Genomic DNA, 27,050 nt, shown 5'->3' on the forward strand with positions numbered 1-27,050 from the left:
GTGTGTAGCACCCAGCAGGATCTCAGCACAAAATCTAACTTTGCCAAGAAATTACCCCCATAAAATTGTCTCATGACTTCAACTCCTACGGTGATAATACTTAGATCAGTAATAATGGAATTTTCAAAAGCTACATTAAAGCCTTGAAAAGCTATTCATAACTGAAAAACATAAGAACTATATTAATGTAACAAACCATTTTCCTTGACAGACAAGCAAGGAATGAATTAGAAAGGCAAATCTGGGAGACAAGTCAAGTTGCAAGGAGGGGGAAGGGGAAAGGTGATTCACTGTTACATAAAGCAGTCTTCCTGTGCTTTAAATTAAAGAAGGTCATGTCACCTTAAACACATATGGAAAAGTAATTGCCTGTTGTCAAGAAATGTATCCTGGCTTCTTAGAAATTACAGGGCATAATTATGTCACATCAACTATATTTATTTTAGTAGAGGAACATTTTTAGTTCATATCCCATTTTGATGGAGTGTAAACCTATTATCCAATTACTTTCTTTCTACTCCCAAACTCCTCCCTCCATCACCCATATACCAATACTTTTGCTAACCATCTGTGATAGTCAGTTTTATGTGTCAACTTGGCTATAGGCCTCAATTATTCAATCAAACAGTAATTTAGGAGTTACTGTGAAGGCATATAGTAGGTGTAATTAAAGCCCTTAAGCAACTGACTTTCAGTAGAGGGGATTATACTACATAATCAGTCCATTGAAAGGCCTTAAGAGGAGAACTGAGGCATCCCTGGAGGAGAAGCAATTTCATCTATGGACTGAAGTTTCAGCTCCTTCCTGAGGGTTTCAGCCTATCCTTCCCAGCAGCCTGTCCTGTGGATTTCAGAGCTATGTATTCCAGTGGCCTACACAGCCCCTACAATCAAATAAGTCACTTATTTGCAATAAATCTCTTGAAATATAATATATATATTATATATATAATATATATAATTATAATTACATATATTATTATATATTATTAATATAATAATATAATATTATTAATAATATAATATAATGTTATTATAATTATATTATATTTTATATATATATATCTCACCCTGAAATCCCCTTCATATCTGATTGATACAATCTTGCTTGATACACCATAAAATCTTGCTTGATACACCATCCTAAACAAAAGTAAGCACAGAGTCTGGGAATAATTGACCTGTTTTAAATGACACCAGGAAGGTAATGACTAGCTTCTATGAAATACCCTAAGAACTAAATATTTCACAAGCAAAAATAAGGCTTTGCTCAAAACAAACAAACAAAAAGCCCATTAAGTGGGCTATTATTCTGCAGCCCACCTTTCGTGCGTAAAGACCTCATGCACAACTTCTGATTCAGATCACTTGGCTCAAACCCTCTTTGACATTATCAGGAATACAGGAACAATTAATGCACAATAACACTAAATCAGATATGTGAGACAGGAGAGAACTTGCCTGGAATATGAAGATTTTTTACGTGGGTTTGGACCTTGAATTTCACTGGTCCAACATTTTGAATGCATTTTTTAAGTGAAAGAATTGTCTACAATTAAATTTGATCTTAGAAAATTATGTTTCAGGTAGAGGGGAAAATAGCTAAATAGATAGAGAATAGGCACCAAAAAACAAATCTTCTCTGGGGTTCATGCTTAATATTTTCCTTATTCTTTACTGCTGATGCAAATTCATTGATCTAAAGATGAACAAAAAAAAAAAAGGACACAGAAAAAAAAATCATGAAATAAAAATTACATTAACATTTCCATGGCATTTGATAACCTAAAATTTAGCATACAGTTAATCATTCCTATGAAAATCCTGATGATTTTCTTCAAAATCTACAGGTAATTCATTTAATGTAGTAGACTTTTTCCTCCATCCGACAGAGAAAAATTTAGCCTTTCTATCACCATCTGTCAAAAACTTCAGAATTGCACCAGTTATGACAAAAGTTGTTGCTAATTCCAGGAAGGGTGAGGGCTAGAGTGTTTGTCAGAACTCTCAGAACAGCAGCCATTTGTATAAATCAAAATCTAGACACTTGGGCTTCTGGGAAATGGGGCCATTAGCTTTAGAATTAAACAAGCTACTCGTAGGGGATCAACTGCTATTAACTTTCATTAGCTAACATTTGCCCTCTCAGTGGAGAGAGAGGAATGCTGTGATGTAACAGCAGAGAAAGAGAAAACAGGAGAGGCACTGAGGAGATGACAGAGGGCCATTAGCTACGGCTACTGTGCTTTGGTTACATCGGGGAGTTTATCTCCTGGCTTGCGTGGGGCTAAAAAGAAGAGCAGTAAAATGTTATGTCGGCCCATGCCAATAAGTAAAATTACATGATGGTCAGCAAATTATTATATTCCTGCTGAAAAATAGGGTTCTTTTTGTTAATTTTCCTTTTTTTCCCCTTTGTTCTTTTTCTGCCTGCCTCGTCCACATCACCAAATCAGAAATTTCTTCTCTGTCATCTTCTCTCAATTCTGCACTCTCCTTTTTGTCTTTCTACTACTAAGTGTTGAAAAACAAGGAAGATCAACTATGCCCCCATTGGTTGGACGGACCACAGGCCCAATGGAAAGAAGGAGAAGATTAGAGAACCCAGGTCATTTAGACCAGGTCACTACAGTGGACAGTATGACATTTTCTCTGGCTTTTTACCAAATACACTTCACAGACCCTTCCCTGTTCCAATGTCCTGTGCCTATTCAGGGTTCTGGACATAAAGGAGTCGGAGAGATGCCTGACCTTCGCTGGGGAAAGCACTAAGAAATATCATACTGTTCTTTTCCTAGGTTCTTCTGTGTGCACGGTGGGGAGGGAGAAGGACCCTTGACAAGGCCTACCCGCAGTCACAGGCTGTGCTCACCCTACCTCTGAGTGGCCTCCTCTCCCTCTGGGAAAGGTAAACTTACTATGAAGATGGAGGCTGGCATAAAACCTGCTCTGACCCATGAATTCTCACACGGGCTGGGGTCCAGAAACTACAGGGAATGAGGGAGGGTGTGCTGGGCATGTGTTGTTTGAAAAATGTTATTTAATATTATTATAACACGTATTTTTATTTGGAAGATAAAACACACCTACTGTTTTAATATGACGAACTATTGAAAGTAAGGCTTCAAAAATCTGAGGTTACATAGATATATGGAAAATAGACTCTACGTTTCCAAATGGGAGAAAAGGCACAGAAGTGCAAGGTCAGCAGACAGCTATGTAAAATTTTTGTCCTCGTCAGAAGGGAACAAGATTTTATAAAGCTTGGTAATAGTTATAGTCGTTAGTGTTCAAAATGTACAAAGCAGTAACCTACGAGAAAGGAAGGGATCCCACAAGTGGGGGTCAAGACTTTGGCACTTCTGATCCTTTCTCTCTGCATGAGGCTGCTTGTGAGGTTTGAAGCAGCCCTTTTGCCCTGTCCCAGCCTCTGGGTCCTGCCCTATTTTTCTTTTTCCTCTCTGGCCTCTTAGATGCAAGTGCAGTGACTCAAAAACATTCTTACCATTAGACACCCCTGGTCTAGATAAAGGAAAGGTTTGATGCAAAGAATACCTTCGCAGGCAGACACTTCTGTGCTGGCCTCTTTGTGGGTGGAAAGCCAGCGGCTGGGTTTTGGTTTACGCTCCAGTCCTGTCTGCTTTCCTTTCTCAGATGCTCCCGAGCGGAAACTCTGGGACCGGGACACAGAAATCTCAAATTGTTTGATAACCTCCTCATCGCTGTCAGAAGATGTGGGCAGCTCATCAACTCCAAAGTTGTTAACTGGAAGCAAACAAGAGCAATGAGTCTCCTGTGGGGCCCATGAGAAAACAGAGACAGATAATCTGGAGAAATAGAAGAACATGGCCAATCAGTCTGGATCAAAGCAGACTGAACCTGGGTAGAAAGAATTCAAAGCACTTTTGAAACACACATTTGAGTCCACAGGAATGAAACAGGAAAAGAAAGCTCAGGAGGATAACTAGAAGTACACGGCTAGAACCAAGAGAAACCACTGGGACACCCCTAACTAACATAATGAGCCCTCTTGTTGAGCTGGGCCTCCTGCTGATTTGTTATGTTGCTGGCATGTGCTCATGATTGTGAACAGGACAGCAATCTGCACCTGTGCCTTATGTGTAGTTCCAGTCAATGATGACGGAACCTACTCTCTTCGCCTCATCTCAGTTATTAAAACATACAGAGCCAAGCCCCACTTCAGAGAAGAGATATTAGCAACTGAGATCTTCCCCAAACTTCCAGTTTTGACAAGTGACACCACATGGTATGGGTTTAAAAAATTAATAAATAACTAGTTTATACCAGAAATGCCTTTCTCAGCACCAATGACTCAACCCAAACACCCTTTGGATTATGCGTACCACTCTTCCCACCCCAGCACACTGCTCTGTCCTCTTTGTTTCTCCAGCAGGCCGTGATCATGATCATTTCTGCCCTTGCCTGTGTTGTTCCTTCCACCTGAAAACAACCCCCACTCCCGCAGGTGTTTACCTGGCTGGCTCCTCTCACCACTGAGGTCTCAGCTTGACCGTCACTTCAACCTAAACACTTCTCTGATCATCCTCCTACCTTAAGCAGTTCTGTTCCCAGTACTTATCATCTTTCTTTCTTCTCCCCCATAACTTCCATGAAAATAAAGACATCACCTGTTTTGTTAACTGATGTCTCTGTAGTATGTAAAACAATGCCTGCTGCATAATAAGTACTTAATAAACACTTGTTAAATGTTGAATAGATTGGTGAATAGCCAGTATTTTCTCCCAAAAACCTGAGCGCTCCTCCCCGCTCCCTGACAACACTCACACATGGTTTCCTGTGCCTGGAATATGCTTTTCCAGCCCCGTCTAGACTAGTCAAGAATCTAGCTCACCATTCAGGTCTCAGCATAGACATCATTTCCTCCAGAGAGTCCTTCCTTGACCCCTTAAATCAAGTTTAGGGATTTAAGGCTCCTTCCACGTGCTGTAAAATCACTCCCTGTCCTGCCCTGTCAGTGCTCCCTCCAGCTCTGGGGCAGAATTACCTATTTAATTGCCGACCATTCCACCTAACCTGTACACACCCTGAAGGTAAGGGGCACAGCAGACTGCCCACCTTTGCATCTCTCCAGGCACTCTGTGCCAGGCGCGTGGCAGGCTACTCTGTAAACATTTGCTGAATGCGATTTGGAAACGATAAATAATGGGGAATTATTTTTTAAAGATTTCCTCTTTCCATCCAAAAGTCACACAGTGGTTCTTGGGAAGGATATGGTTGTTAATTCACAGATGGGTCCTGAAGATCACTTTTGAATCAGAGGCTAAGAAGAAATTAAAAAGCAATATTTTAAGGGAAAGAAAATACTTTAAACACCAGCCTGGCCAAAACATTTATTCTCTGGCTTAATAGTTGATTTTCCTGAGGCTCTTTGGAAATTAGTAATTATAACAGACTGAATGCTTTTCATGTGCCAGGGGCTGTCCTAAGCGCCTTATACATATCTCACACAAAACCCCTATTACTGTTCCCATTTTCCAAGTACAAAAATTGAGGCAGAGAAAAGTCTACAACTGGCTGAAGATCATACTGCCAGGAAGGGGAAGAATCAAGATTTGAATCAAGTCAGCCTGTCTCTAGAGACCACGTTTCTAATCACTCTGCTAGAGAATGGGAGACAGATGGCAGAAAGAACTCTTATTCTCTGTGCTCACATTAGCTAGCTGAGTCTATGTGGCCAAGTCTCTTAACCTCTCTGACCCTGTTTCTTCATTTGTGGAAGAAATATCTTCACTTTTAATGTCTTGATAATTTCCCAGGTCTTTTCTAGATCTAAATTCTCCGACTCCAAACTTTCTACTTGACAGGCAACAACATTCAATCTGTTTCTTTCTTTTATGGAGCAGCTGATCCATGAACAGAAGAGCATAATATTGTTTTCAGCTCACTCAATTCTATTGTTGGCTGTGACCAGCCCCATGGTAGGACCTGAAAAGCTAAGTGTTAGAAAAGATTCCATTGCAGTCTCAACAGAATGCCATTACAATGGACAGTCTCCTCACGTCTCAATGTGCTGGGCATAGTGCTCTGGCATGGGATGGACCATCACATGTGGAAGATACCCAGAGACGAACAGGACCAAAACTAAACTCTCTCCACCTTTAGAGTATAGGACTGGCTAAGCACCTGGGAGGTACATGCATGCATTGGTGAAGTGGCTGGATTAGACATCCATTGGCACTTTTTCCAACTCTGATATTCCATTCCATTTGTATTACTAGGTCAGTTTTAAAAAATGTAAATAGTCAAAAGTCATCAATTTTAAATTAAGTGAGTTAGTCCATGGGTATTTCCTCATGTATAAAGTTAGGAACTAGAATTCATTAATTTACCAGTATGTATGATTTTTTTTCAGTGAGTCACTGATCATCCACAGAGCACAGATTCTCCTCACTCGATATAAGAATCATAACAGTAATTATAATGTTTCCCATTTACTAAACATATACTATATGCCAGGCACCTTCTGGGCACTTTGCATATATTATCCCGTTTAATCATCACAGCAACACCATGAAGTAGGGATGATGATTATTATTCCCATTTTAGAGACAGGAAACAGAGGCATAGAGAGGTTAAGTGACTTGCCCTAGGCAACAAAGTTAGCAAAGTAACAAAGCTGGGACTTGAACATAGAACCTCTGTTCTTAGTCACTGCACATATCATCAAACATCATTGCATCAGGACACTAGAGGCATATCTAGCTTACTTTTCAGAGTGAGGTGAGAGAGGGTTCTACCATTTCCATCCTGAAATCTGCCAGGAGGTTGCTTCCTTTGTGAGAAGAGAAGAGCAGTGGGAAGAAGAGTCAGTCCACGTGAGAGTGAACACACTCAGGCTGCAGTATAACTGGCCCATTGCTCCTCGTGGGATTATAAATGCAACTGCACATGCTATGCTAAGCCTCAGTCCCCAAGGATCTCAGGGAATTCTGTTTAAAAAAGGAAACCTACCATCTCTCCTAAAAACCACTGAGCAGCAATAGAAATCAATAGTGGTGCTATTATAACAATAAAAGCAATCCCATATAAAGCATTTATCATGTTCCAGGCACTGTTCTAGAATCTTACATATGATAACTTATTTACTCCTTACAATAACCCAGTGAAGCCAATACTTTATTATCCCCATTCTGTGGATGGGGAAGCCAAGGCACCATGAGGTTAGTAATTTGCCACAGTCATAACAGTTAATAAATAGTGGAACCACGATTCAAACCCAGGTGGTCTTGCTCCAAAGTCAATATTATTCATGACTACATTATGCTCTCTCTAACATCTGCTTCTTCAAGGAAAAAAATCCAGGTTAAAATCTATACAACTGTATTTGGTCACTAAGATGATAAAACCACATAAGTTGAGCTAGAAAGGATTTTCATGAGCATCTATCTGTTCCCTCATTTTCACGAAAAGAAACCAAAGCCCAAAGAGGCAAACTGATTTGCCCATGGTTATATCAAGCCAGGACCAAATGGAGGTCTCCAGGTTTCCAGGCCAATGGTTTTGCCACATTATTTTCCAAGCTCTCTCACTGGTCGGTTATTTTCTCAAATTTAAATTTTGACTCTTACCTTTTTGAAAGATCCCAGCTGCTACCTGCCTTGTTAGAGTCTGTGTCAACAACTAAATAGCTGATCTGGATTTCATTCAACATAAATCTTTGAAAATCACAAAGTCTCATCTAAGTTGTAGCACTTATTTCAGACATAAGATAGTACTTTCTGAAACACTGTATAAATACCAAGTTCAAACCCCTTTCAAGATATGCACTTGGGAAAGAGCATGATGGAAATTTGTAATAAAATCTTCACCTCTTTATCTAATTAGCTTGCTAAAAAAACAGAGAAAAAGTTGTACAAATGCAATGGATGTGAATACATCTTGAAGTTGAGACTGTCCATTTCACTCAATCACAGAATGCAGGAGATCTTAGACACCCCCTCAGTATCTACCACCAAAGAGAAGTCAGACTCTTCTGCAATCTTTCCGATGCATGGCCACCCAGCTCCATCCCTCTGTTCACACACTACTGAGTTGTCACTGTGGGCTTCTTGCACTGGCAGGAAGTTCATGACTTTGACAGAAAAAGAGTTATCTGTAGACCCATCAATATCGAGTCTCTACAGCAGTGCCATCGGAATATGCCTCTCTGATTTTTAGTGAATTTTTTTTTCTGGTAAAGAGGGGCAGAGGAAATGCCATCTTCATCTTCCACAATTAAGAGACAGGAAGGCGGGGCCCCAGTGCCACAGAAACTGCCTGTGAGTCTAACATCAGTGAAGGCTAGGGTGGTTAAGAGTGCAGAATCTGGAGTCAAGCTACCTCAGTTTGAATCTGGGATCTTCCATTTGCTGGTCTGAGATCTAAGCAAGTTCCTTCATCTTTCTGAACTTCAGGGTCCTTATTTTGATATTCCTTATTTCTCAAAGTTGTTGAGAGGACTAAATGGGATAAACCATGTAAAGGTACTTAGCATATGCCTGACATATGATATGCTAAAAATGTTAACGATTATTCTTATTCCTCATCATGGCAGTGCCCTATGTGGAAACCCTTCTAGGAAGCCTCGCATTTACATGCAAAGGGAAGAATGCCTGTTCTTGCAGGGTCTGATTTGCAAACTCATCATTAGAGCTGCTATAGGGAAAGGATGAAAGAAACAAGGGCTGGAATAGGAGAAAATTAAGCTGAAAATGTGGGTTGTATCACCTTTCTTCCCTCACTATACTTTTTTCCAAGCCTAGAGGTGGAGCGCTCTGTAAGAGCTGGCAATGCTGTCTGGATGTGGGCAGTGCTCAACACCTGCTCATTTTGTTGCTTCTTTTAAGGCAACAAAACCACCAACTGGTGATGCAAAGAGAGGATTTCTTAAGCCTGACTGCTGCTATTTTACAGATGGAGAAAGACTTTATACATGATGAGTGAAGATCTAAGCTTATTAATTCCTTTCCACCCGCACAGGAGCAATTAGGTGGAGGGAAGTACTGCTTATATCTTATAGATGGGTTGTAGAGACAGGCAGGGGTGGGTTGTGCTCAGTGGTATGGTACCACCTGGGTGCCACTTTTAACTACAATTGCAGGAATCCCTAATATACCAGATTTCTCAAATACCCACGGCAACTGTCTGCCTAGGGTGGTTGGATAAGGATAGAAATAAGAACAAGAAGTTGGTTAGGGTGGAACAGGGAGGGTGGGATAGGGAGGGTGGGAGGGAGATGCAAGAGGGAGGAGATATGGGGATATATGTATATGTATAACTGACTCAATTTGTTATACAGCAGGAACTAACACACCATTGTAAAGCAATTACACTCCAATAAAGATGTTAAAAAAAAAAGTTGGCTAAAGTGAAAAAGCAGAAGGGAGGGCCAAAGGTTGACAACTGCCCCTGTCAGATCCTAAAAAAAAATGGTCACATTTTTAGATGCATAATCCAGCCATTCTTGGACTCAGGCAGGATAGGAAAAGATTTTTATAAATCGTCAGCCTTGATTTTTTTCAGACTATGCTTTGTGGAGGCCTGGGCTTCCACAAAGGAGCTTCAATGCCACCCACAGTAAAAGTGGAGATGTGGGTAGTTGCACTGAGCAGGCTGAGCTATACACCCTGTACAATCAGGGCTGTTTTGATTTAAGACAGTTTATACTTTTATAAGATTCTGTTGGGAAAAAAATAAGAGTCCTGACTTTTTTTTTTAAGTTTGAAAAACATTGATATAACCCAACTCCCTCATTCTACAGAATAGAAACTAAGGCTGAGACGACTTAAGGCACATAACTATATGTCACGTAGCTAGTTAGTGGCAGAGGAAGGATTACAATCTGGTTCTCCGATGCACACTTGTCTTGTCACCCTACACCTTGTATGAGATGTTTTGACAACTCTATTTCATATATGAACAAAGAGACAGCACTTGTAATAGTTAAATATGAGTTAGTCAGATAGAAAATATTTTACTAAAATTAGTAACATAAAGATCACTACACCAGGGAAAAGTAAGTTACAATATCAAGGATTCCAGTTATGATAATAGCCGAGTAAGAGACTTGAACTAACCTAATAACAATTATGAATTCATGAAAAAATACTTAAACCAACTATTTGAAGGCATAGAGAGTGAGCAGGAGCAGGCAGAAACTGGAGGGGATCTAATTTTTTTAAAGAAGGAAATTTCACTGGATGAGATCCATGGTTATACTATTTTTCTGCTGAAAGTATTCCTAAGTCTATGAGGCACAGGGCATCAAGGACTCAGGCAGAAATCACAAGCCTTATTGACTTGAGGTGTCAGAGGACAGAATTCAAGGCAATCCAGAGAAGCTGGAAATGGAGAAGGAAACCCCAGAAAAGAGGAAACCACAGAGAGGGAGCCCCAAAATCTGCATCTGAACTTAGCTCAAACACTTGGCTAAAACCTGAACTATGAAAGCATGGGGGAAGAGTCCAAGAAACCTAGAAAAAGTAACAGCTAGAGGGCTAAAAATTTGATTAGACATTTTGGTTTAAGCCTACCTCAGTAGAGACTGAGTTAGGAGACTGAATCTGGCCAAGGTAGAGGGGCTTGGAAGACACTCCAGGTTATCCATTAAAACTTTAGAAGGGCCAACATTAGAAATAAGACTAAGAGTAAAACTGACATAAGCCCAGCATAACAAACTATAAAACCAATATAGTCAAAGGAATCAGCTAGTAATTTTACTGTGGGCTAAAACAAAAAGCAATATTCTTTATAGGAAGATGAAAGAATCCATTACCTTTACAACATTTCATCCATAATGTCCAGTGCACAATCAAAAGTCACTAGACATACAAAGAAACAAGAAAAATGTGAACCATCAAGGAAAAAAAGCATTCAATTGAAACTAGCCCCACGGTGACTCAGATGTTGGATGCAAAAGACAACATCTTTAAAGTACCTATTATAAATAAGTTCAAATAATCAAAGGAAAAGGTGATTATAATGAATATAAATAAGGATAATTTCAGTAGAGAAATGAAAATAATATTTAAAAAACTAAATAAACTTAGAATTGAAAATAAAACCTTCGAAGTTAAAAAATTCAGCTGATTGGTTTTGTAGCAGATTGGAGATGGCCATGAACTTCGAAGGAGCTCAGTAAAAAGTAATCAATCTGAAGAACATAAAACCTTTGGAAAGAAAATAAACAAAACCTCAGTGAACAAGGATAACACATCAAGTTGTCTGAAATATGTGTAACTGGAGTCCAAGGAGGAAAAAATGAAAGGACTCTCCCCCATGCTTTCATAGTTCAGGTTTTAGCCAAGTGTTTGAGCTAAGTTCACGTGGAAGAAAAATATTTGAAAAATAATGGCTGAGAATCTCCCAAATTTGGTGAAAAATCAGCATACAGATTCAAACATTTTAGTAATCTAGTTCAAAAGTTCCACAACTAGGCACATCGCTGTCAGCTAGCTGGAAATCAAAGACTAAATAAAATACCTGAAAGTAAGAAGAGAAGGAAAAATGCATTGCATACAGGAAAATAATAATACAAAGAAAACTGTCTTATTTCAGAGACATTGGAAGCCAAAACACAATAGAAAGACATGTGTAAGTACTGAAAGAAAAAAAAAAACTGTCAACGCTGAATTCTATATCCAGAGAAATCATCCTTCAGAAAGGAATATAAAATAACCACAATTTTATATAAATGAAAAGAGAACTCATCAGACCTGCATTTCAAGAAATGTTAAAGGAAGTTCTTCAAATGAAAGGGAACTGGCAACAAACTACATCTCAGATCTAAGGGAAGGAATGAAAAGCAGTAATAGCAAAGGTAAATATATGAGTAAATACAAAAAATATTTGATGTTTTCTTCTTTTACTTCTTCTGGAAGATAACTGAAGAAAGTATATATATACTATTGCATGGGGGCAGGGGATTGATAAAGTGTGGAAAAGTAAAACATGAGATATGAATAACACAAAGGAGAGGGGAAGTAAGTGATTTATACTGTTGCAAAGTGGTGTAATGTTGTGACATAAAGCAAAGAGTAAATGTGAAGTGGTACAATACTAACTCAAAGTGGACTATGATAAACTAAGGATGTATACGTAATTCCTATAACAGCCATGAAAAAAGAAAATACAAACACGTATAGCTAAAAATTTAATAGAGGAATTTAAATTGAATAGTAAAATAATAGGTGATTAACACAAAAGTAAAGCAGTAAGAGCAACAGAAGATGAAAATCAGAGGCAACAAATATCAATAGAAAACAGCAAAATGACATACTTAAACCCAATAATTTCCATACATTAAATGCAAATGAAATATCACATTTGAAAGTAAAGATTGTCAAACTGAATAAACAAGCAAGACCCAATTATGTGATGACCATAAGAGACACACTTTAAATATAAATACACAAACAGGTTAAAAGTAAAAGGATTAAAAAGATAAGTTATGCAAACTGTAAGCATAAAGAAGCTGATGGAGTTGTATTAATACCAAAGTAGACTTCAAGACAAGAGTTTTACCAGAGATGAAGGATATTTTATAATGATAAAATGATCAACTCATCAAGACATAAAAATTATAAGTGTGTATGAACCTATTAGCAGGACTTCAAAATATGTGATGGAAAAACTAATGGAACTTAAAGGAGAAACAGACAAATTCAAAGTAAAGCTGAAGATTTTAACACCCTCTTCTCTGCAGTTAGTTGATAGAGCAAGTAAGAAAAAATCAGTAAGTATACAGATTTGTATTATAACTCAACATACAGTTCACTGTGATAATGTGGACTTGAAAAGAAAGAGCATTCTGCAGTTTTGGGGTACAGAGTTCTATGAATGTCAAATAATACCAATATCTACATAGCTCTTACAGAAAGTAGAGGAAGAGAGAACATTTCTCAACTCATTTTATGAGGCCAGAATAATCCTAATAAAAACACCTGCCAATGACATCACAAAAATAGAAAATTATACACCTATATCCCATATATCATAGTTACAAAAAATCCTTAGCAAAACATTAACAAATGAAATCGAGTAATGTATTAAAAGGATCATATATTATGGCCACATAAGGTTTATCCTAGAAATGCAAAGTTGGTTTAAAATACCAAAATCAATTGATATAATTCATCAAATTAACACAATAAAAAAATCCAATCATTTCAACAGGCACACAAAAAGTAACAATATCCAACATCAATTTCTGATGAAAATAAAACAAAAAAATCTCAGCTTACTAGGGATATTCAACAATCTGAAAAAAGGGGGAATCTACTAAAACTCTACAGCTAACATCAATGGTGAGACTACTTAATGAATTTAGTAAAGTCATTATATAAAAATCAATTACACTTCTATATTTTGATAACAAATTTAAAAAATTTTTAATTTTAATTCTGTTCTCAAAAGATGAAAATACATTAATACTTAAGAGTTAGTTTAACAAGAGGCATTCAAACCTACCACACTAAAAGCAGTATTTCTGAGAAAAAATAGAGAAGTCTCAGTATTGTTAAAATATTAATTTCCCCAAATTAGTCTATTGTTTTAATGCAATCTAAATCAATATCCAAGCAGATATTTTGTAAAATTTGACAGACTCCAAAATGTATAAGGAAATAAAGGACTTATAGTATTCAAAACAGGGACTTCCCTGGTGGCGCAGTGGTTGGGAATCTGACTGCCAAAGCAGGGGACATGGGTTCAAGCCCTATTCCGGGAGGATCCTGCATGCTGTGGAGCAGCTAAGCCTGCACGCCAAAACTGCTGGGCCTGCACTCCGGAGCCTGCGAGCCACAACTACTGAAGCCCATGCACCTGGAGCCCATGCTCTGCAACAAGAGAAGCCACCACAATGAGAAGCCTGCACACCATGGCGAGGAGTGGCCCCCACTCATTGCAACTAGAAGGAGCCCACGTGCAGCAATGAAGACCCAGGGCAGCCATAAATAAATAAATAAATTAATTAATTAATTAATTTTAAAAAGAATATTCAAAATAATTTTTTTAAAAAACAAAGTGGGAGTACCAACCTACCTGCTCTCAAGACTTATGATACAGGTATGCTAATCAGGACAATTTGCTATTGGCAAAAAGGTAAGCTAATAAATCAGCAGAATAGAAGTGAGTCCAGAAATAGCACCACATAAATATGGTCCATTTTTTATACAAAAGTGGCAAAGCAATTCAACAGGGAAATTAAAGTCTTTTCAAAAAATGATGCTTGAGCAAAATTGATATTAATATGGAACATCAACCCTTACCTCATGCTATGTGTGTGGGTGTAAAAATTAATCATAGATCAAATTGTAAAACTTTATAAAACTCCTGGGGAAAAAACATAGGAGAAATTTTTGCAACCTTAAGATATATAAGAGCATGAACCATAAAAGAAAAAAAGCTGCTGAATTAGACATCAAAATTTAAAACTTTTCCTGGTTGAAGATATTAAGAAATGAAAAGGCAAGACATAGACTGAGGGCAAGTTTTTAAACACATGTCAGATAAAAGACTTGTATCCAGGCACCAGGAACTCTGTTCTGAAGTGCCTGGTGCCAGGCCTCTGCACTCAGTACCCTTGAGCAAGTAACACTAGACTAAGCACAAAGGAAAAGAAAAAGGCCTCATAAGGTGATGAGAAAGGCATGAGAACAGGCTGGAAGGAGAATCAGGCACCGAGAGGCCCAAGCTGAAAGAAATAAAGACTTCCAGTACATAACCCTGACAGTAAAGAGCGAAGGAAAAGAGAACTCTGAGAACTGCAATGCGTTCCACTTGAACAAAGGGAAGTTGGGTTGTGATAAAATAATTCTGGATTCCACAGAATGTTGTGGCTCAGAGAGGCAAGAGATAAAAGACAGAGAAACAATATAATGCCATGTGGTTGACAGGGTCTTGGTGCTCCAGCCGGATGTCAGGCCTGTGCCTCTGAGGTGGGAGAGCCAAGTTCAGGACATTGGTCCACCAGAGACCTCCCAGCTCCACATAATATCAAATGGCAAAAGCTCTGCCAGAGATCTCCATCTCAATGCTAAGACCCAGCTCCCCTCAAAAACCAGCAAGCTACAGTGCTGGACACCCTATGCTAAACAACTAGCAAGACAGGAACACAACCCAACACATTAGCAGAGAGGCTGCCTAAAATCATAATAAGGTCACAGAACCCCAAAACACACCACCGGACATGGTCCTGCCAACCAGAAAGACAAGATCCAGCCTCAACCAGCAGAACACAGGCACTAGTTCCCTCCACCAGGAAGCCTACACAACCCATTGGACCAACCTTAGCCACTGGGGGCAGACACCAAAAACAATGGGAACTACAAACCTGCAGCCTGCGAAAAGGAGACCCAAAACACAGTAAGTTAAGCAAAATGAGAAGATAAACACACAGCAGATGAAAGAGCAAGGAAAAAAACCACCAAACAAATGAAGAGAAAATAGGTAGTCTACCTGAAAAGGATTTCAGAGTAATGATAGGAAAGATGATCCAAAATCTTGGAAATAGAATGGAGAAAATACAAGAAACGTTTAACAAGGACCTAGAAGAACTAAACAGCAAACAAACACTGATGAACAACACAATAAATGAAATTAAAAATTCTCTAGAAGGAATCAATAGCAGAATAACTGAGGCAGAAGAACGGATAAGTGAGGTGGAAGATAAAATAGTGGAAATAACAACCACAGAGCAGAAGAAAGAAAAAAGAATGAAAAGAATTGAGTACAGTCTTAGAGACCTCTGGGACAACATTAAACGCAACAACATTCGAATTATAGGGGTCCCAGAAGAAGAAGAGAAAAAGAAAGGGACTGAGAAAATATTTGAAGAGATTATAGTTGAAAACTTCCCTAATATGGGAAAGAAAATTGTCAATCAAGTCCAGGAAGCACAGAGAGTCCCATACAGGATAAATCCAAGGAGACACATGTCCGGACACATATTAATCAAACTATCAAAAATTAAATACAAAGAAAAAATATTAAAAGCAGCAAGGGAAAAACAACAAATAACATACAAGGGAATCCCCATAAGGTTAAGAGCAGATCTTTCAGCAGAAACTCTACAAGCCAGAAGGGAGTGGCAAGACATATTTAAAGTGATGAAAGGGAAAAACCTACAACCAAGATTACCCTACCAGCAAGGATCTCATTCAGATTTGATGGAGAAATTAAAACCTTTACAGACAAGCAAAAGCTAAGAGAATTCAGCACCACCAAACCAGCTTTACAACAAATGCTAAAGGAACTTCTCTAGGCAGGAAACACAAGGGAAGGAAAAGACCTATAATAACAAAACCAAAACAATTATGAAAATGGGAACAGGAACATACATATCGATAATGACCTTAAATGTAAATGGATTAAATGCTCCAACCAAAAAGACACAGACTGGCTGAATGGATACAAAAACAAGACCTGTATATATGCTGGCTACAAGAGACCCACTTCAGACCTAGGGAAACATACACATTAAAAGTGAGGGGATGGAAAAAAATATTCCATGCAAATGGAAATCAAAAGAAAGCTGGAGTAGCAATTCTCATATCAGACAAAGTAGACTTTAAAATAAAGACTATTACAAGAGACAAAGAAGGATACTACATAATGATGAAGAGATCAATCCAAGAAGAAGATATAACAATTGTAAATATTTATGGACCCAACATAGGACCACCTCAATTCATAAGGCAAATGCTAACAGCCATAAAAGGGGAAATTAACAGTAACACAATCATAGTAGGGGACTTTAACACCCCACTTTTACCAATGGACAGATCACGCAAAATGAAAATAAGTAAGGAAACACAAGCTTTAAATGATACATTAAACAAGATGGACTTAATTGATATTTATAGGACATTCTATCCAAAAACAACAGCATTCACTTTCTTCTCAAGTGCTCATGGAACATCCTCCAGGATAGTAAATTGGGCTGGTAAATTTAAGAAAACTGATGTCATACCAAGTATCTTTTCCAACCACAATGCTCTGAAACTACATATCAATTACAGGAAAAAATCTGTAAAAAATACAAACACATGGAGGCTAAATAATACACCACTTAATAACCAAGAGATCACTGAAGAAATCAAAGAGGAAATCAAAAAATATCTAGAAACAAATGACAATGAAAACATGATGACCCAAAACCTATGGGATGCAGCAAAAGCAGTTCTAAGAGGGAAGTTTATAGCAATACAATCCTACCTCAAGAAACAAGAAACATCTCAAATAAACAACCTAACCTTACACCTAAAGCAATTAGAGAAAAAAGAACCAAAAACTCCAAAGTTAGCAGAAGGAAAGAAATCATAAAGATCAAATCAGAAATAAATGAAAAAGAAATGAAGGAAAAAATAGCAAAGATCAATAAAACTAAAAGTTGGTTCTTTGAGAAGATCAACAAAATTGATAAACCATTAGCCAGACTTATCAAGAAAAACAGGGAGAAGACTCAAATCAATAGAATTAGAAATAAAAAAGGAGAAGTAACAACTGACACTGTAGAAATACAAAGGGTCATGAGAGATTACTACAAGCAACTCTATGCCAATAAAATGGACAACCTGGAAGAAATGGACAAATTCCTAGAAAAGCACAACCTTCCAAGACTGAACCAAAGAAACAGAAAATATAAACAGACCAATCACAAGCACTGAAATTGAGACTGTGATTAAAAATCTTCCAACAAACAAAAGCCCAGGACCAGATGGCTTCACAGGCGAATGCTATCAAACATTTAGAGAAGAGCTAACACCTATCTTTCTCAAACTCTTCCAAAATATAGCAGAGGGAGGAACACTCCCAGACTCATTGTACGAGGCCACCATCACCCTGATACCAAAACCAGACAAAGATGCCACAAAAAAAGAAAACTTCAGGCCAATAGCACTGATGAACACAGATGCAAAAATCCTCAACAAAATAGTAGCAAACAGAATCCAACAGCACATTAGAAGAATCATACACCATGATCAAGTGGGGTTTATCCCAGGAATGCAAGGATTCTACAATATGCACAAATCAATCAACATGATAAACCATACTAACAAACTGAAGGAGAAAAACCATATGATCATCTCAATAGATGCAGAAAAAGCTTTCAACAAAATTCAACACCCATTTATGACAAAAACCCTCCAGAAAGTAGGCATAGGGGGAACTTACCTCAACATAATAAAGGCCATATATGACAAACCCACAGCCAACATCATTCTCAATGGTGAAAAACTGAAACCATTTCCTCTAAGATCAGGACAAGACAAGGCTGCCCACTCTCGCCACTATTATTCAACATAGTTTTGGAAGTTTTAGCCACAGCAATCAGAGAAGAAAAAGAAATAAAAGGAATCCAAATCAGAAAAGAAGAAGTAAAGTTGTCACTGATTGCAGATGACATGATACTATACATAGAGAATCCTAAAGATGCTACCAGAAAACTACTAGAGCTAATCAATGAATTTGGTAAAGTAGCAGGATACAAAATTAATGCACAGAAATCTCTTGCATTCCTATACACTAATGATGAAAAATCTGAAAGAGAAATTAACAGAACATTACCATTTACCATTGCAACAAAAAATACCTAGGAATAAACCCACCTATGGAGACAAAAGACCTGTATGCAGAAAACAATAAGAAACTGATGCAAGAAATTAAAGATGATACAAACAGATGGAGAGATAAACCATGTCTTGGATTGGAAGAATAAACACTGTGAAAATGACTATACTACCCAAAGCAAGCTACAGATTGAATGCAATCCCTATCAAACTACCAATGGCATTTTTCACAGAACTAGAAGAAAAAGTTTCACAATTTGTATGGACACACAAAAGACCCTGAATAGACAAAGCAATCTTGAGAAAAGAAAACAGAGCTGGAGGAATCAGGCTCCCTGACTTCAGACTATACTACAAAGCTACAGTAATCAAGACAGTATGGTACTGGCACAAAAACAAAAATATAGATCAATGGAACAGGATAGAAAGCCCAGAAACCCATGCATATATGGTCATCTTATTTTTGATAAAGGAGGCAAGAATATACAATGGAGAAAAGACAACCTCTTCAATAAGTGGTGCTGGGAAAACTGGACAGCTACATGTAAAAGAATGAAATTAGAACACTTCCTACCACCATACACAAAGATAAACTCAAAATGGATTAAAGACCTAAATGTAAGGCTAGACTCTATAAAACTCTTAGAGGAAAACATAGACAGAACACTCTATGACATAAATCACAGCAAGATCCTTTTGATCCACCTCCTAGAGAAATGGAAATGAAAACAAAAATAAACAAATGGGACCTAATGAACTTTGAAGCTTTTGCACAGCAAAGGAAACCATAAACAAGACGAAAAGACAACCTTCAGAATGGGAGAAAATATTTGCAAATGAAGCAACTGACAAAGGATTCATCTCCAAAATTTAAAAGCAGCTCATGCAGCTCAATATCAAAAAAAGAAACAACCCAATCCAAACATGGGCAGAAGACCTAAACAGACATTTCTCCAAGGAAGATATACAGATTGCCAACAAACACATGAAAGGATGCTCAACATCACTAATCATTAGAGAAATGCAAATCAAAACTACAATATCACCTCACACTGGTGAGAAGGGTCACCATCAAAAAATCTACAAACAATAAATGCTGGAGAGGGTGTGGAGAAAATGGAGCCCTCTTGCAGTGTTGGTGGGAATGTAAATTGATACAACCACTATGGAGAACAGTATGGAGGCTCCTTAAAAAACTAAAAATAGAACTACCATATGACCCAGCAATCCCACTACTGGGCATATAACCTGAGAAAGCCATAATTCAAAAAGAGTCATTTACCACAATGTTCATTGCAGCTCTATTTACAATAGCCAGGACATGGAAGCAACCTAAGTGTCCATCGACAGATGAATGGATAGAGAAGATGTGGCATATATATACAATGGAACATTACTCAGCCATAAAAAGAAATGAAATTGAGTTATTTGTAGTGAGGTGGATGGACCTAGAGTCTGTCATACAGAGTGAAGTAAGTCAGAAAGAGAAAATAAATACTGCATGCTAACACATATATATGGAATCTAAAAAAAATGCTTCTGAAGAAGCTAGGGGCAGGTTAGGAATAAAGACACAGATGTAGAGAATGGACTTGAGGACACGGGGAGGGGGAAGGGTAAGCTGGGACGATGTGAGAGAGTGGCATGGACTTATATACACTACCAAATGTAAAATAGATAGCTAGTGGGAAATAGCTGCATAGCACAGGGAGATCAGCTTGGTGCTTTGTGACTATCTAGATGGGTGGGATAGGGATGGTGGGAGGGAGATGCAAGAGGGAGGAGATATGGGGATATATGTATATGTATAGCTGATTCACTTTGTTATAAAGCAGAAACTAACACACCATTGTAAAGCAATTATACTCCAATAAAGATGTTAAAAAAAAGACTTGTATCCAGAATATAGAAAGATCTTTTACAACTTGATAATAATACTACTCAATACAAAGAACCCAATAAAAAATTTCAAGCACATGCTTCACAAACTAATATGTACAAACAAATGGCTTATAAGCAAATGAAAAGATGCTCAACATCAGTAATCATCAGAGGAATACAAATTAAAACCAAAATATTATACCAATAAAATTTTTCAAAACTGACTGCAAGGAAGTAAAGCATCTGGAGCTCTTGTACACTCCTGGTAGGAATACAATGGTAAAACTGCTTTGCTGGTTTCTTAAAAATTTAAGCAGACATTTGATCATATAACCCAGCCACTCCACTGCTAGATATTTTTCCCAAGAGGAGGGAAAAAAACACATGTCCACCCAAAGACTTTTATACAAATGTTCCTAGTGGCTTATATTTTAATAGCCAAAATCTGAAACCAAGCCAAAAGTGTGGCAACAGGTAAATGGATAAACAAATAATAGTATATCAATATGATGGAATACTAGTCAGCAGTCAAGAGGACTGAACTATTTATACCTCCAACAACATGGACAAATCTCAAAAGCATTAAGCTGAGTAGGGGGAAAAAGCAGTCAAAAAAGAGTACACATTATATAATTCCATTTATATAATATTCTAGAAAACTTAAAATAATATATTGTGACAGAAAATAGATCAGTGGTTGCCTGCAGGGGCGAGGGAAGGTTAGAGAGAAGGATGGATTACAAAGGGTCGTGAGGAAACTTTTAGAATGATGTAGATGTTTGTTTTCTTGCTTGTGATGATGGTTTCACAAGTATAATATGTCAAAGTCGCCAAATTGTATACTGCATATGTGTGCGGTTTACCGCATGCCAACTGTACCACAATAAAGCTTTTAAAAAGTGGATTGAAGTAAAGCTGGTTCCCATGGCAGCCTTCTCTCTCTCCCTGATTGCAACGCACTGAAGTCTGTCCTCCCCTTATTGATTCAAATATTCCCAGCCTTGAGCCATTTCTGTGTAGTTGAGAAGACTGAAAACCAAGGAAGTCTAGAACTTGTCCTCCTGCTCTAGCCAGAGAAAAGAAGCCTGAGGACCAGAGTGACCACCAAATGGAGTGTCTCTCTGATCCCCACTGTGTGCACCTGGGAAGCTTCTCCTGGCTTTCTGATTTATATTCTGAGTTCCTAGATAAACCTTGAAATGTCACCCACAATTTAGCTCTGGTCTGACACCTCTGTGCCTCTAGTTACTATAGCCTATTCCCAACAGCCAACAGCCACAAACTGAAGTTACACCTAAATAGTCCCGAAGACAGACAGTACTGACACAGCCTGGACCCCCCTGCTGCCACACTCAGCCCACCATTTTTATCTCCATGAGCCAAGTGTTTGCTAAATCAGCCCCAAATTTTCCTGGCATCTCTGGACAGAAATTTGTATAGCTCATCACCTAAGTGAACAGTCCTATAACAAGGGCTATTTTAGCCACTTTGAAGCTTATTTCTCTTCCCTACCAGGCCAAACTCATCCAGGATACGAAAAGAGGCATCATGAAAGTCCTGAGGGGTACAGTGATCAGGTCTGACTACGGAGATCACAAAAAGCCTTCACTACAGGTAGTATTCTGAGCAAGACCTGTATCTGTACTCATTGGGCCTTCATTTCTCACTATTTGGACTCTCTCGAATGCAGATGTTTTCTGAACACTTGGCTTTTACAATTACTCTAAGCTGTTTGATCACTCCAACAAGGCTCACCTGAACAAGAGCAGTACTAAACCATTTACTTACCTGACTATTTTAAGCTCTGCTAATTTGTATGCCTCCTACAAGGACATCTCCTTTTTTTTTTAACATCTTTATTGGAATATAATTGCTTTACAATGGTGTGTTATTTTCTGCTTTATAACAAAGTGAATCAGCTATACATATACATATACCTCCATATCTCCTCCCTCTTGCATCTCCCTCCCACCCTCCCTATCCCACGCCTCTAGGTGGTCACAAAGCACCGAGCTGATCTTCCAGTGCTATGTGGTTGCTTCCCACTAGCTATCTATTTTACCTTTGGTAGTGTATATATGTCCATGCCACTCTCTCACTTCGTCCCAGCTTACCCTTCCCACTCCCTGTGTCTTCAAGTCCGTTCTCTACATCTGCATCTTTTTTCCTGTCCTGCCCCTAGGTTATTCAAAACCTTTTTTTTTTTTTTTTGGATTCCATATATATGTGTTAGCATACGGTATTTGTTTTTCTCTTTCTGACTTACTTCACTCTGTATGACAGACTCTAGGTCCATCCAACTCACTACAAATAACTTAATTTCATTTCTTTTTATGGCTGAGTAATATTTCATTGTATATATGTGCCACACCTTCTTTATCCATTCATCTGTCAATGGACACTTAGACTGCTTCCACGTCCTGGCTATTGTAAATAGAGCTGCGATGAACATTGTGGTACATGTCTCTTTTTGAATTATGGTTTTCTCTGGGTATATGCCCAGTAGTGGGATTGCTGGGTCATATGGTAGTTCTATTTTTAGTTTTTTAAGGCACCTCCATAATGTTCTCCATAGTGGCTGTATCAATTACATTCCCACCAACAGTGCAAGAGGGTTTCTACAAGGGCATCTCTTGATAGGACTCAAGTGTTGTGTTGTTTTCCTACAACAGTGGCATTTACATACAAACTAATGACCAAGACCATAATTTACCCTGCTGAGAATGAGGTGACCTGATAATTAAATTTCTGCACAGAAATTTCTGTACAGAAAACATAAAACCAGAATGCTTGTTCTTTCTTTCTTTTCTCCAACCTCCAATAGTTCTCTATCACCCCAATGAATCCTTACAAGTAAATGTGGATCAACATTTTAATTTACAAATGTTCTGATTAGGAAGACAAAAAAAAAAATCCCATTGCCATGGATACTAAAATGAAGGGACTGGGATATGTAACTAAGGCTGAGAAAGACAGTGAACAGATCTTGTGATTTGCAGGTGTTGTGAGTTTCTGGATTTCTAGTTGTTCAGTTCATTCCCTCATCTTCCAACTCCATGCTGCAAATCATCCTCAAGGCAATTTCCAAAGTTGTTTTATCTTGAGATAAAACTCAACTGTAGTCCAGTCAAGCTACACAGCTAATTTCCATACAACAGTTTCAAAGTTTCTTCAGCACCAAATTCACAGTAAATATATCCAAATATATCATGACAACTGAAAAGTAATAGACTGAAAATATTCACTTAGCTAAGTAACAGCTTTTTCAGAAAAAAAATAATAAAAGCATAAAATCCATATTCCAAAAAAACTCACACAATTTGTACATCAGCTATTCAGTGGTGGTATGCATATATCAGAAAAGTAGCTCTCAATAATGTCCCTGAAAATCAGGTAATAAATAACTTTTCTCCATTTGCAGAAAAATTAATGGGAAATTTTCTAAATGTTCCATTTATTCCATACAGTTTCTATGCCTGTTATCACATATATGCTGCAAGCACAATCAGGCAATAACACAAGTGAATATTAACAAAGAAATATGGGCATTGCTAATCATGCTTCTTTCCTCAGCTTGTTTTGTCATGGACATGCAGACTCATGGCTGTGACTATTATATGGCTTATACAGTCTAGCTGTATTTTCCACGGGTAAAATGATTCCTGATTCATGATGAAAATAAATACATTAAAATTTCATGGGGGTGCCACAAAAAACACCTCAATTTTAGGCATTGAACCAACTGAACAAGCCTGGCATCACTGAATTAGAAATGTTGCCCTGGGTATAATAATGTCCCTTGTTCCATCCATATTCTTAACTGCCATGCAGTCTACCTTCTATTATTTTTCTTACTTACATTTTCTAAATGGGTTTATGCAGCTGTGACTTCTCTAACGTCTTCAAAAAATGTGTAGTCTTAACTCATTCTTCTCTAGTCTGTCCCCTTAGTGTCTAACATACTATTAGAAATAAAAAAATGCTTCAATAATTAATAAACATATAAATTTAAAATTATTATAATAGTATATTAGTCAGAGTTCTCTAGAGTAACAGAACCAATAGGAGAAAAAAAAATATATATATATATATAAAATTGGCTCCCATGAGATTATGGAAGCTGAGAAGTCCAAAAATCTCCAGCTGGCAAGCTGGAGACCCAGGAGAGGCAGTGTGTTGTTCCAGCCTGACTGCAGGCCTGAGAACCAGGAGAGCCAATGGTGTAACTGCCAGCCCAAGGGCAGGAGAAGATCAATATTCCAGCTCAAGGAGTCAAGCAGGCAGAGTTCCCTCTTGCTCAGCTTTTTTGTTCCATTCAGGTCTTCAGTTGATTGGGTGAGGCCCACCCACATTAGGGAGGGCAATCTGCTTTACTCTGTTGAACAACTCAAATGTTAACCTCATCCACAAACGTGCCCAGACACACCCAGAATATCTGACCAACTTTATCTTGGCACCTCTGTGGCCCAGTCAAGTTGACACATAAAATTAACTATCACAAATACCATATAAAAGCCAAATGCAAAGGAGGAATAATATCAATAAGAAGCAAATCAAGGGCTTCCCTGGTGGCACAGTGGTTAAGAATCCGCCTGCCAATGCAGGGAACATGGGTTCGAGCCCTGGTCCACAAAGATCCCACATGCCGCGGAGCAGCTAAGCCTGTGCACCACAACTACTGAGCCTGTGCTCTGGAGTCCACGAGCCACAACTAGTGAGCCCATGAGCCACAACTACTGAAGCCCGTGCATCTAGAGCCCATGCTCCATAACAAGAGAAGCCACCACAATGAGAAGCCTGCACACTGCAACGAAGAGTAGCCCCCGCTCGCTGCAACTGGAGAAAGCTCACACATAGCAATGAAGATCCAACAGAGCCAAAAATAAATAAATTAATTAATTAAATTTTTTTAAAAAGAAGCAAATCATATACAGGCTTTAATCAGCTCTGACACTTCCCAAGTGAGTAACCTTGGGTCCTCAATAAACTTCAGTTTATTCATCTTTAAAAATTAGACCAGCTTTTGGTTCCTCCTATACAGAAGCCTGAGGCCATATAGAACCCCTCCTACTACAAACTCACAGAAATGCTGATAAAATTAGAAAGACGCCTGGTATTAACCCAGAGTGGTAGTTAAATTGTTTGCAGGTCCCATAGGCTAATATCTCAGATATGAATAGCCTTGGGTTCATACAAGGCTGGATTCAGTACCCTAGCATAAGACTACTACTCTTTTTGAAATCCTGTCCTTTCTTTGAAAAGGGGACTAGTAAAATTCCATCTAGTAGTTTGTACTTAGAGAAGTGGGAAGGAAGCTTGCTATTTGTTTGGGGCTGTGAATGGAAAAAAATTATCCTGTGAGAAATAAAAACATCAAGTCTTCACAGAAATATAATATCAACACAGGGCAGTCATCTGAAGGCAAGAAATTAATAAGAAAAATGATCAAGCATCTATGAAATCCAGGAGACCTAACAGAAGTAAGTACAAAATTGTTCTATAGGAACACTTCTATAACCCAAGGTATACGGGATTATACCCATCACCACGTACAAAAACACCCCTTCTGAAGATGAGCTCACCCACAAACACACAGAAGATAATACACAAGAGGGATTAAACTAGCACAAGGTGGGATGCAAAACAATCTAAGAATACACAGTAATTTTAAGCACATGTGGAAGAGTTATAAAAATCAGTCACGTATCAGGTCACAAAGGAAGCTTCAAAAATACAGTTAGACCACATTTTAATTTCAGTACAGTTAGAAATAAAACAAGACTTTTAACAAATTATAAAAATGCTTTTGGAAACCAGAAACCACAGTTTTAAATAATTGATGGGTCAGAAAAAGAAACCCTAATTGGAATAATAAAATATTAATAACTGAAAAATAATGAACACATTACATACCATACACTTGTGGGATATAGTTAAAGTGGTACTTAAAGAAAATTTATGGATTAATTTAGAGTATGTATTAGGAATCAAGAAAAAGATGAAAAAATTAATATGATAGATGGTCAATTCAAGATGTTATCAATCAACTGTTTAAACCAAAGCAAAATAAAAGGAAGAAATGGAAAAGATAAAAGCAAATATTAATAAAAAATATCAATATAAAGAAAATATTAAAAATAGAGAAGGTAAAAACTATCTTTTAAAGATAAACCATTGACAAGGTTGATTCATACAAATATAACTACAGAGTGGACATTTAAAAATCACAAGAGAGGGCCTCCCTGGTGGCGCAAGTGGTTGAGAGTCCGCCTGCCGATGCAGGGGATACGGGTTCGTGCCCCGGTCTGGGAGGATCCCATATGCCGCGGAGCGGCTGGGCCCGTGAGCCATGGCCGCTGAGCCTGCGCGTCCGGAGCCTGCGCGTCCGGAGCCTGTGCTCCGCAACGGGGGAGGCCACAACAGTGAGAGGCCCGCATACCGCAAAAAAAAAAAAAAAAAAAAAAAAAAATCACAAGAGGAAAAAAAAAGGTTTAAACAATTTTTTTAAAAGAGAAAATAGAAAACATATAGGCCAGTAACCAGTAAAAAAAATAAAACGGGGGCTTCCCTGGTGGTGCA

General features: G+C 38.2%; 1 protein-coding gene across 3 annotated transcripts in view; it reads right to left on the reverse strand.

Annotated features, from left to right (window-relative positions):
- The window catches only part of SYT16 (synaptotagmin 16), a 255,605-nt gene that overhangs the window by 32,029 nt on the left and 196,526 nt on the right, over positions 1 to 27,050 (reverse strand). For all 3 annotated transcript variants that reach the window (XM_060098066.1, XM_060098065.1, XM_060098064.1), the window contains one exon: positions 3,556 to 3,765. In XM_060098066.1, the coding sequence (XP_059954049.1) occupies positions 3,556 to 3,765 (210 nt within the window). The remainder of the gene's footprint in view (positions 1 to 3,555; positions 3,766 to 27,050) is intronic.

Source organism: Mesoplodon densirostris, chromosome 4, assembly GCF_025265405.1.
Source record: "Mesoplodon densirostris isolate mMesDen1 chromosome 4, mMesDen1 primary haplotype, whole genome shotgun sequence".
Lineage (NCBI taxonomy): Eukaryota > Metazoa > Chordata > Mammalia > Artiodactyla > Ziphiidae > Mesoplodon > Mesoplodon densirostris.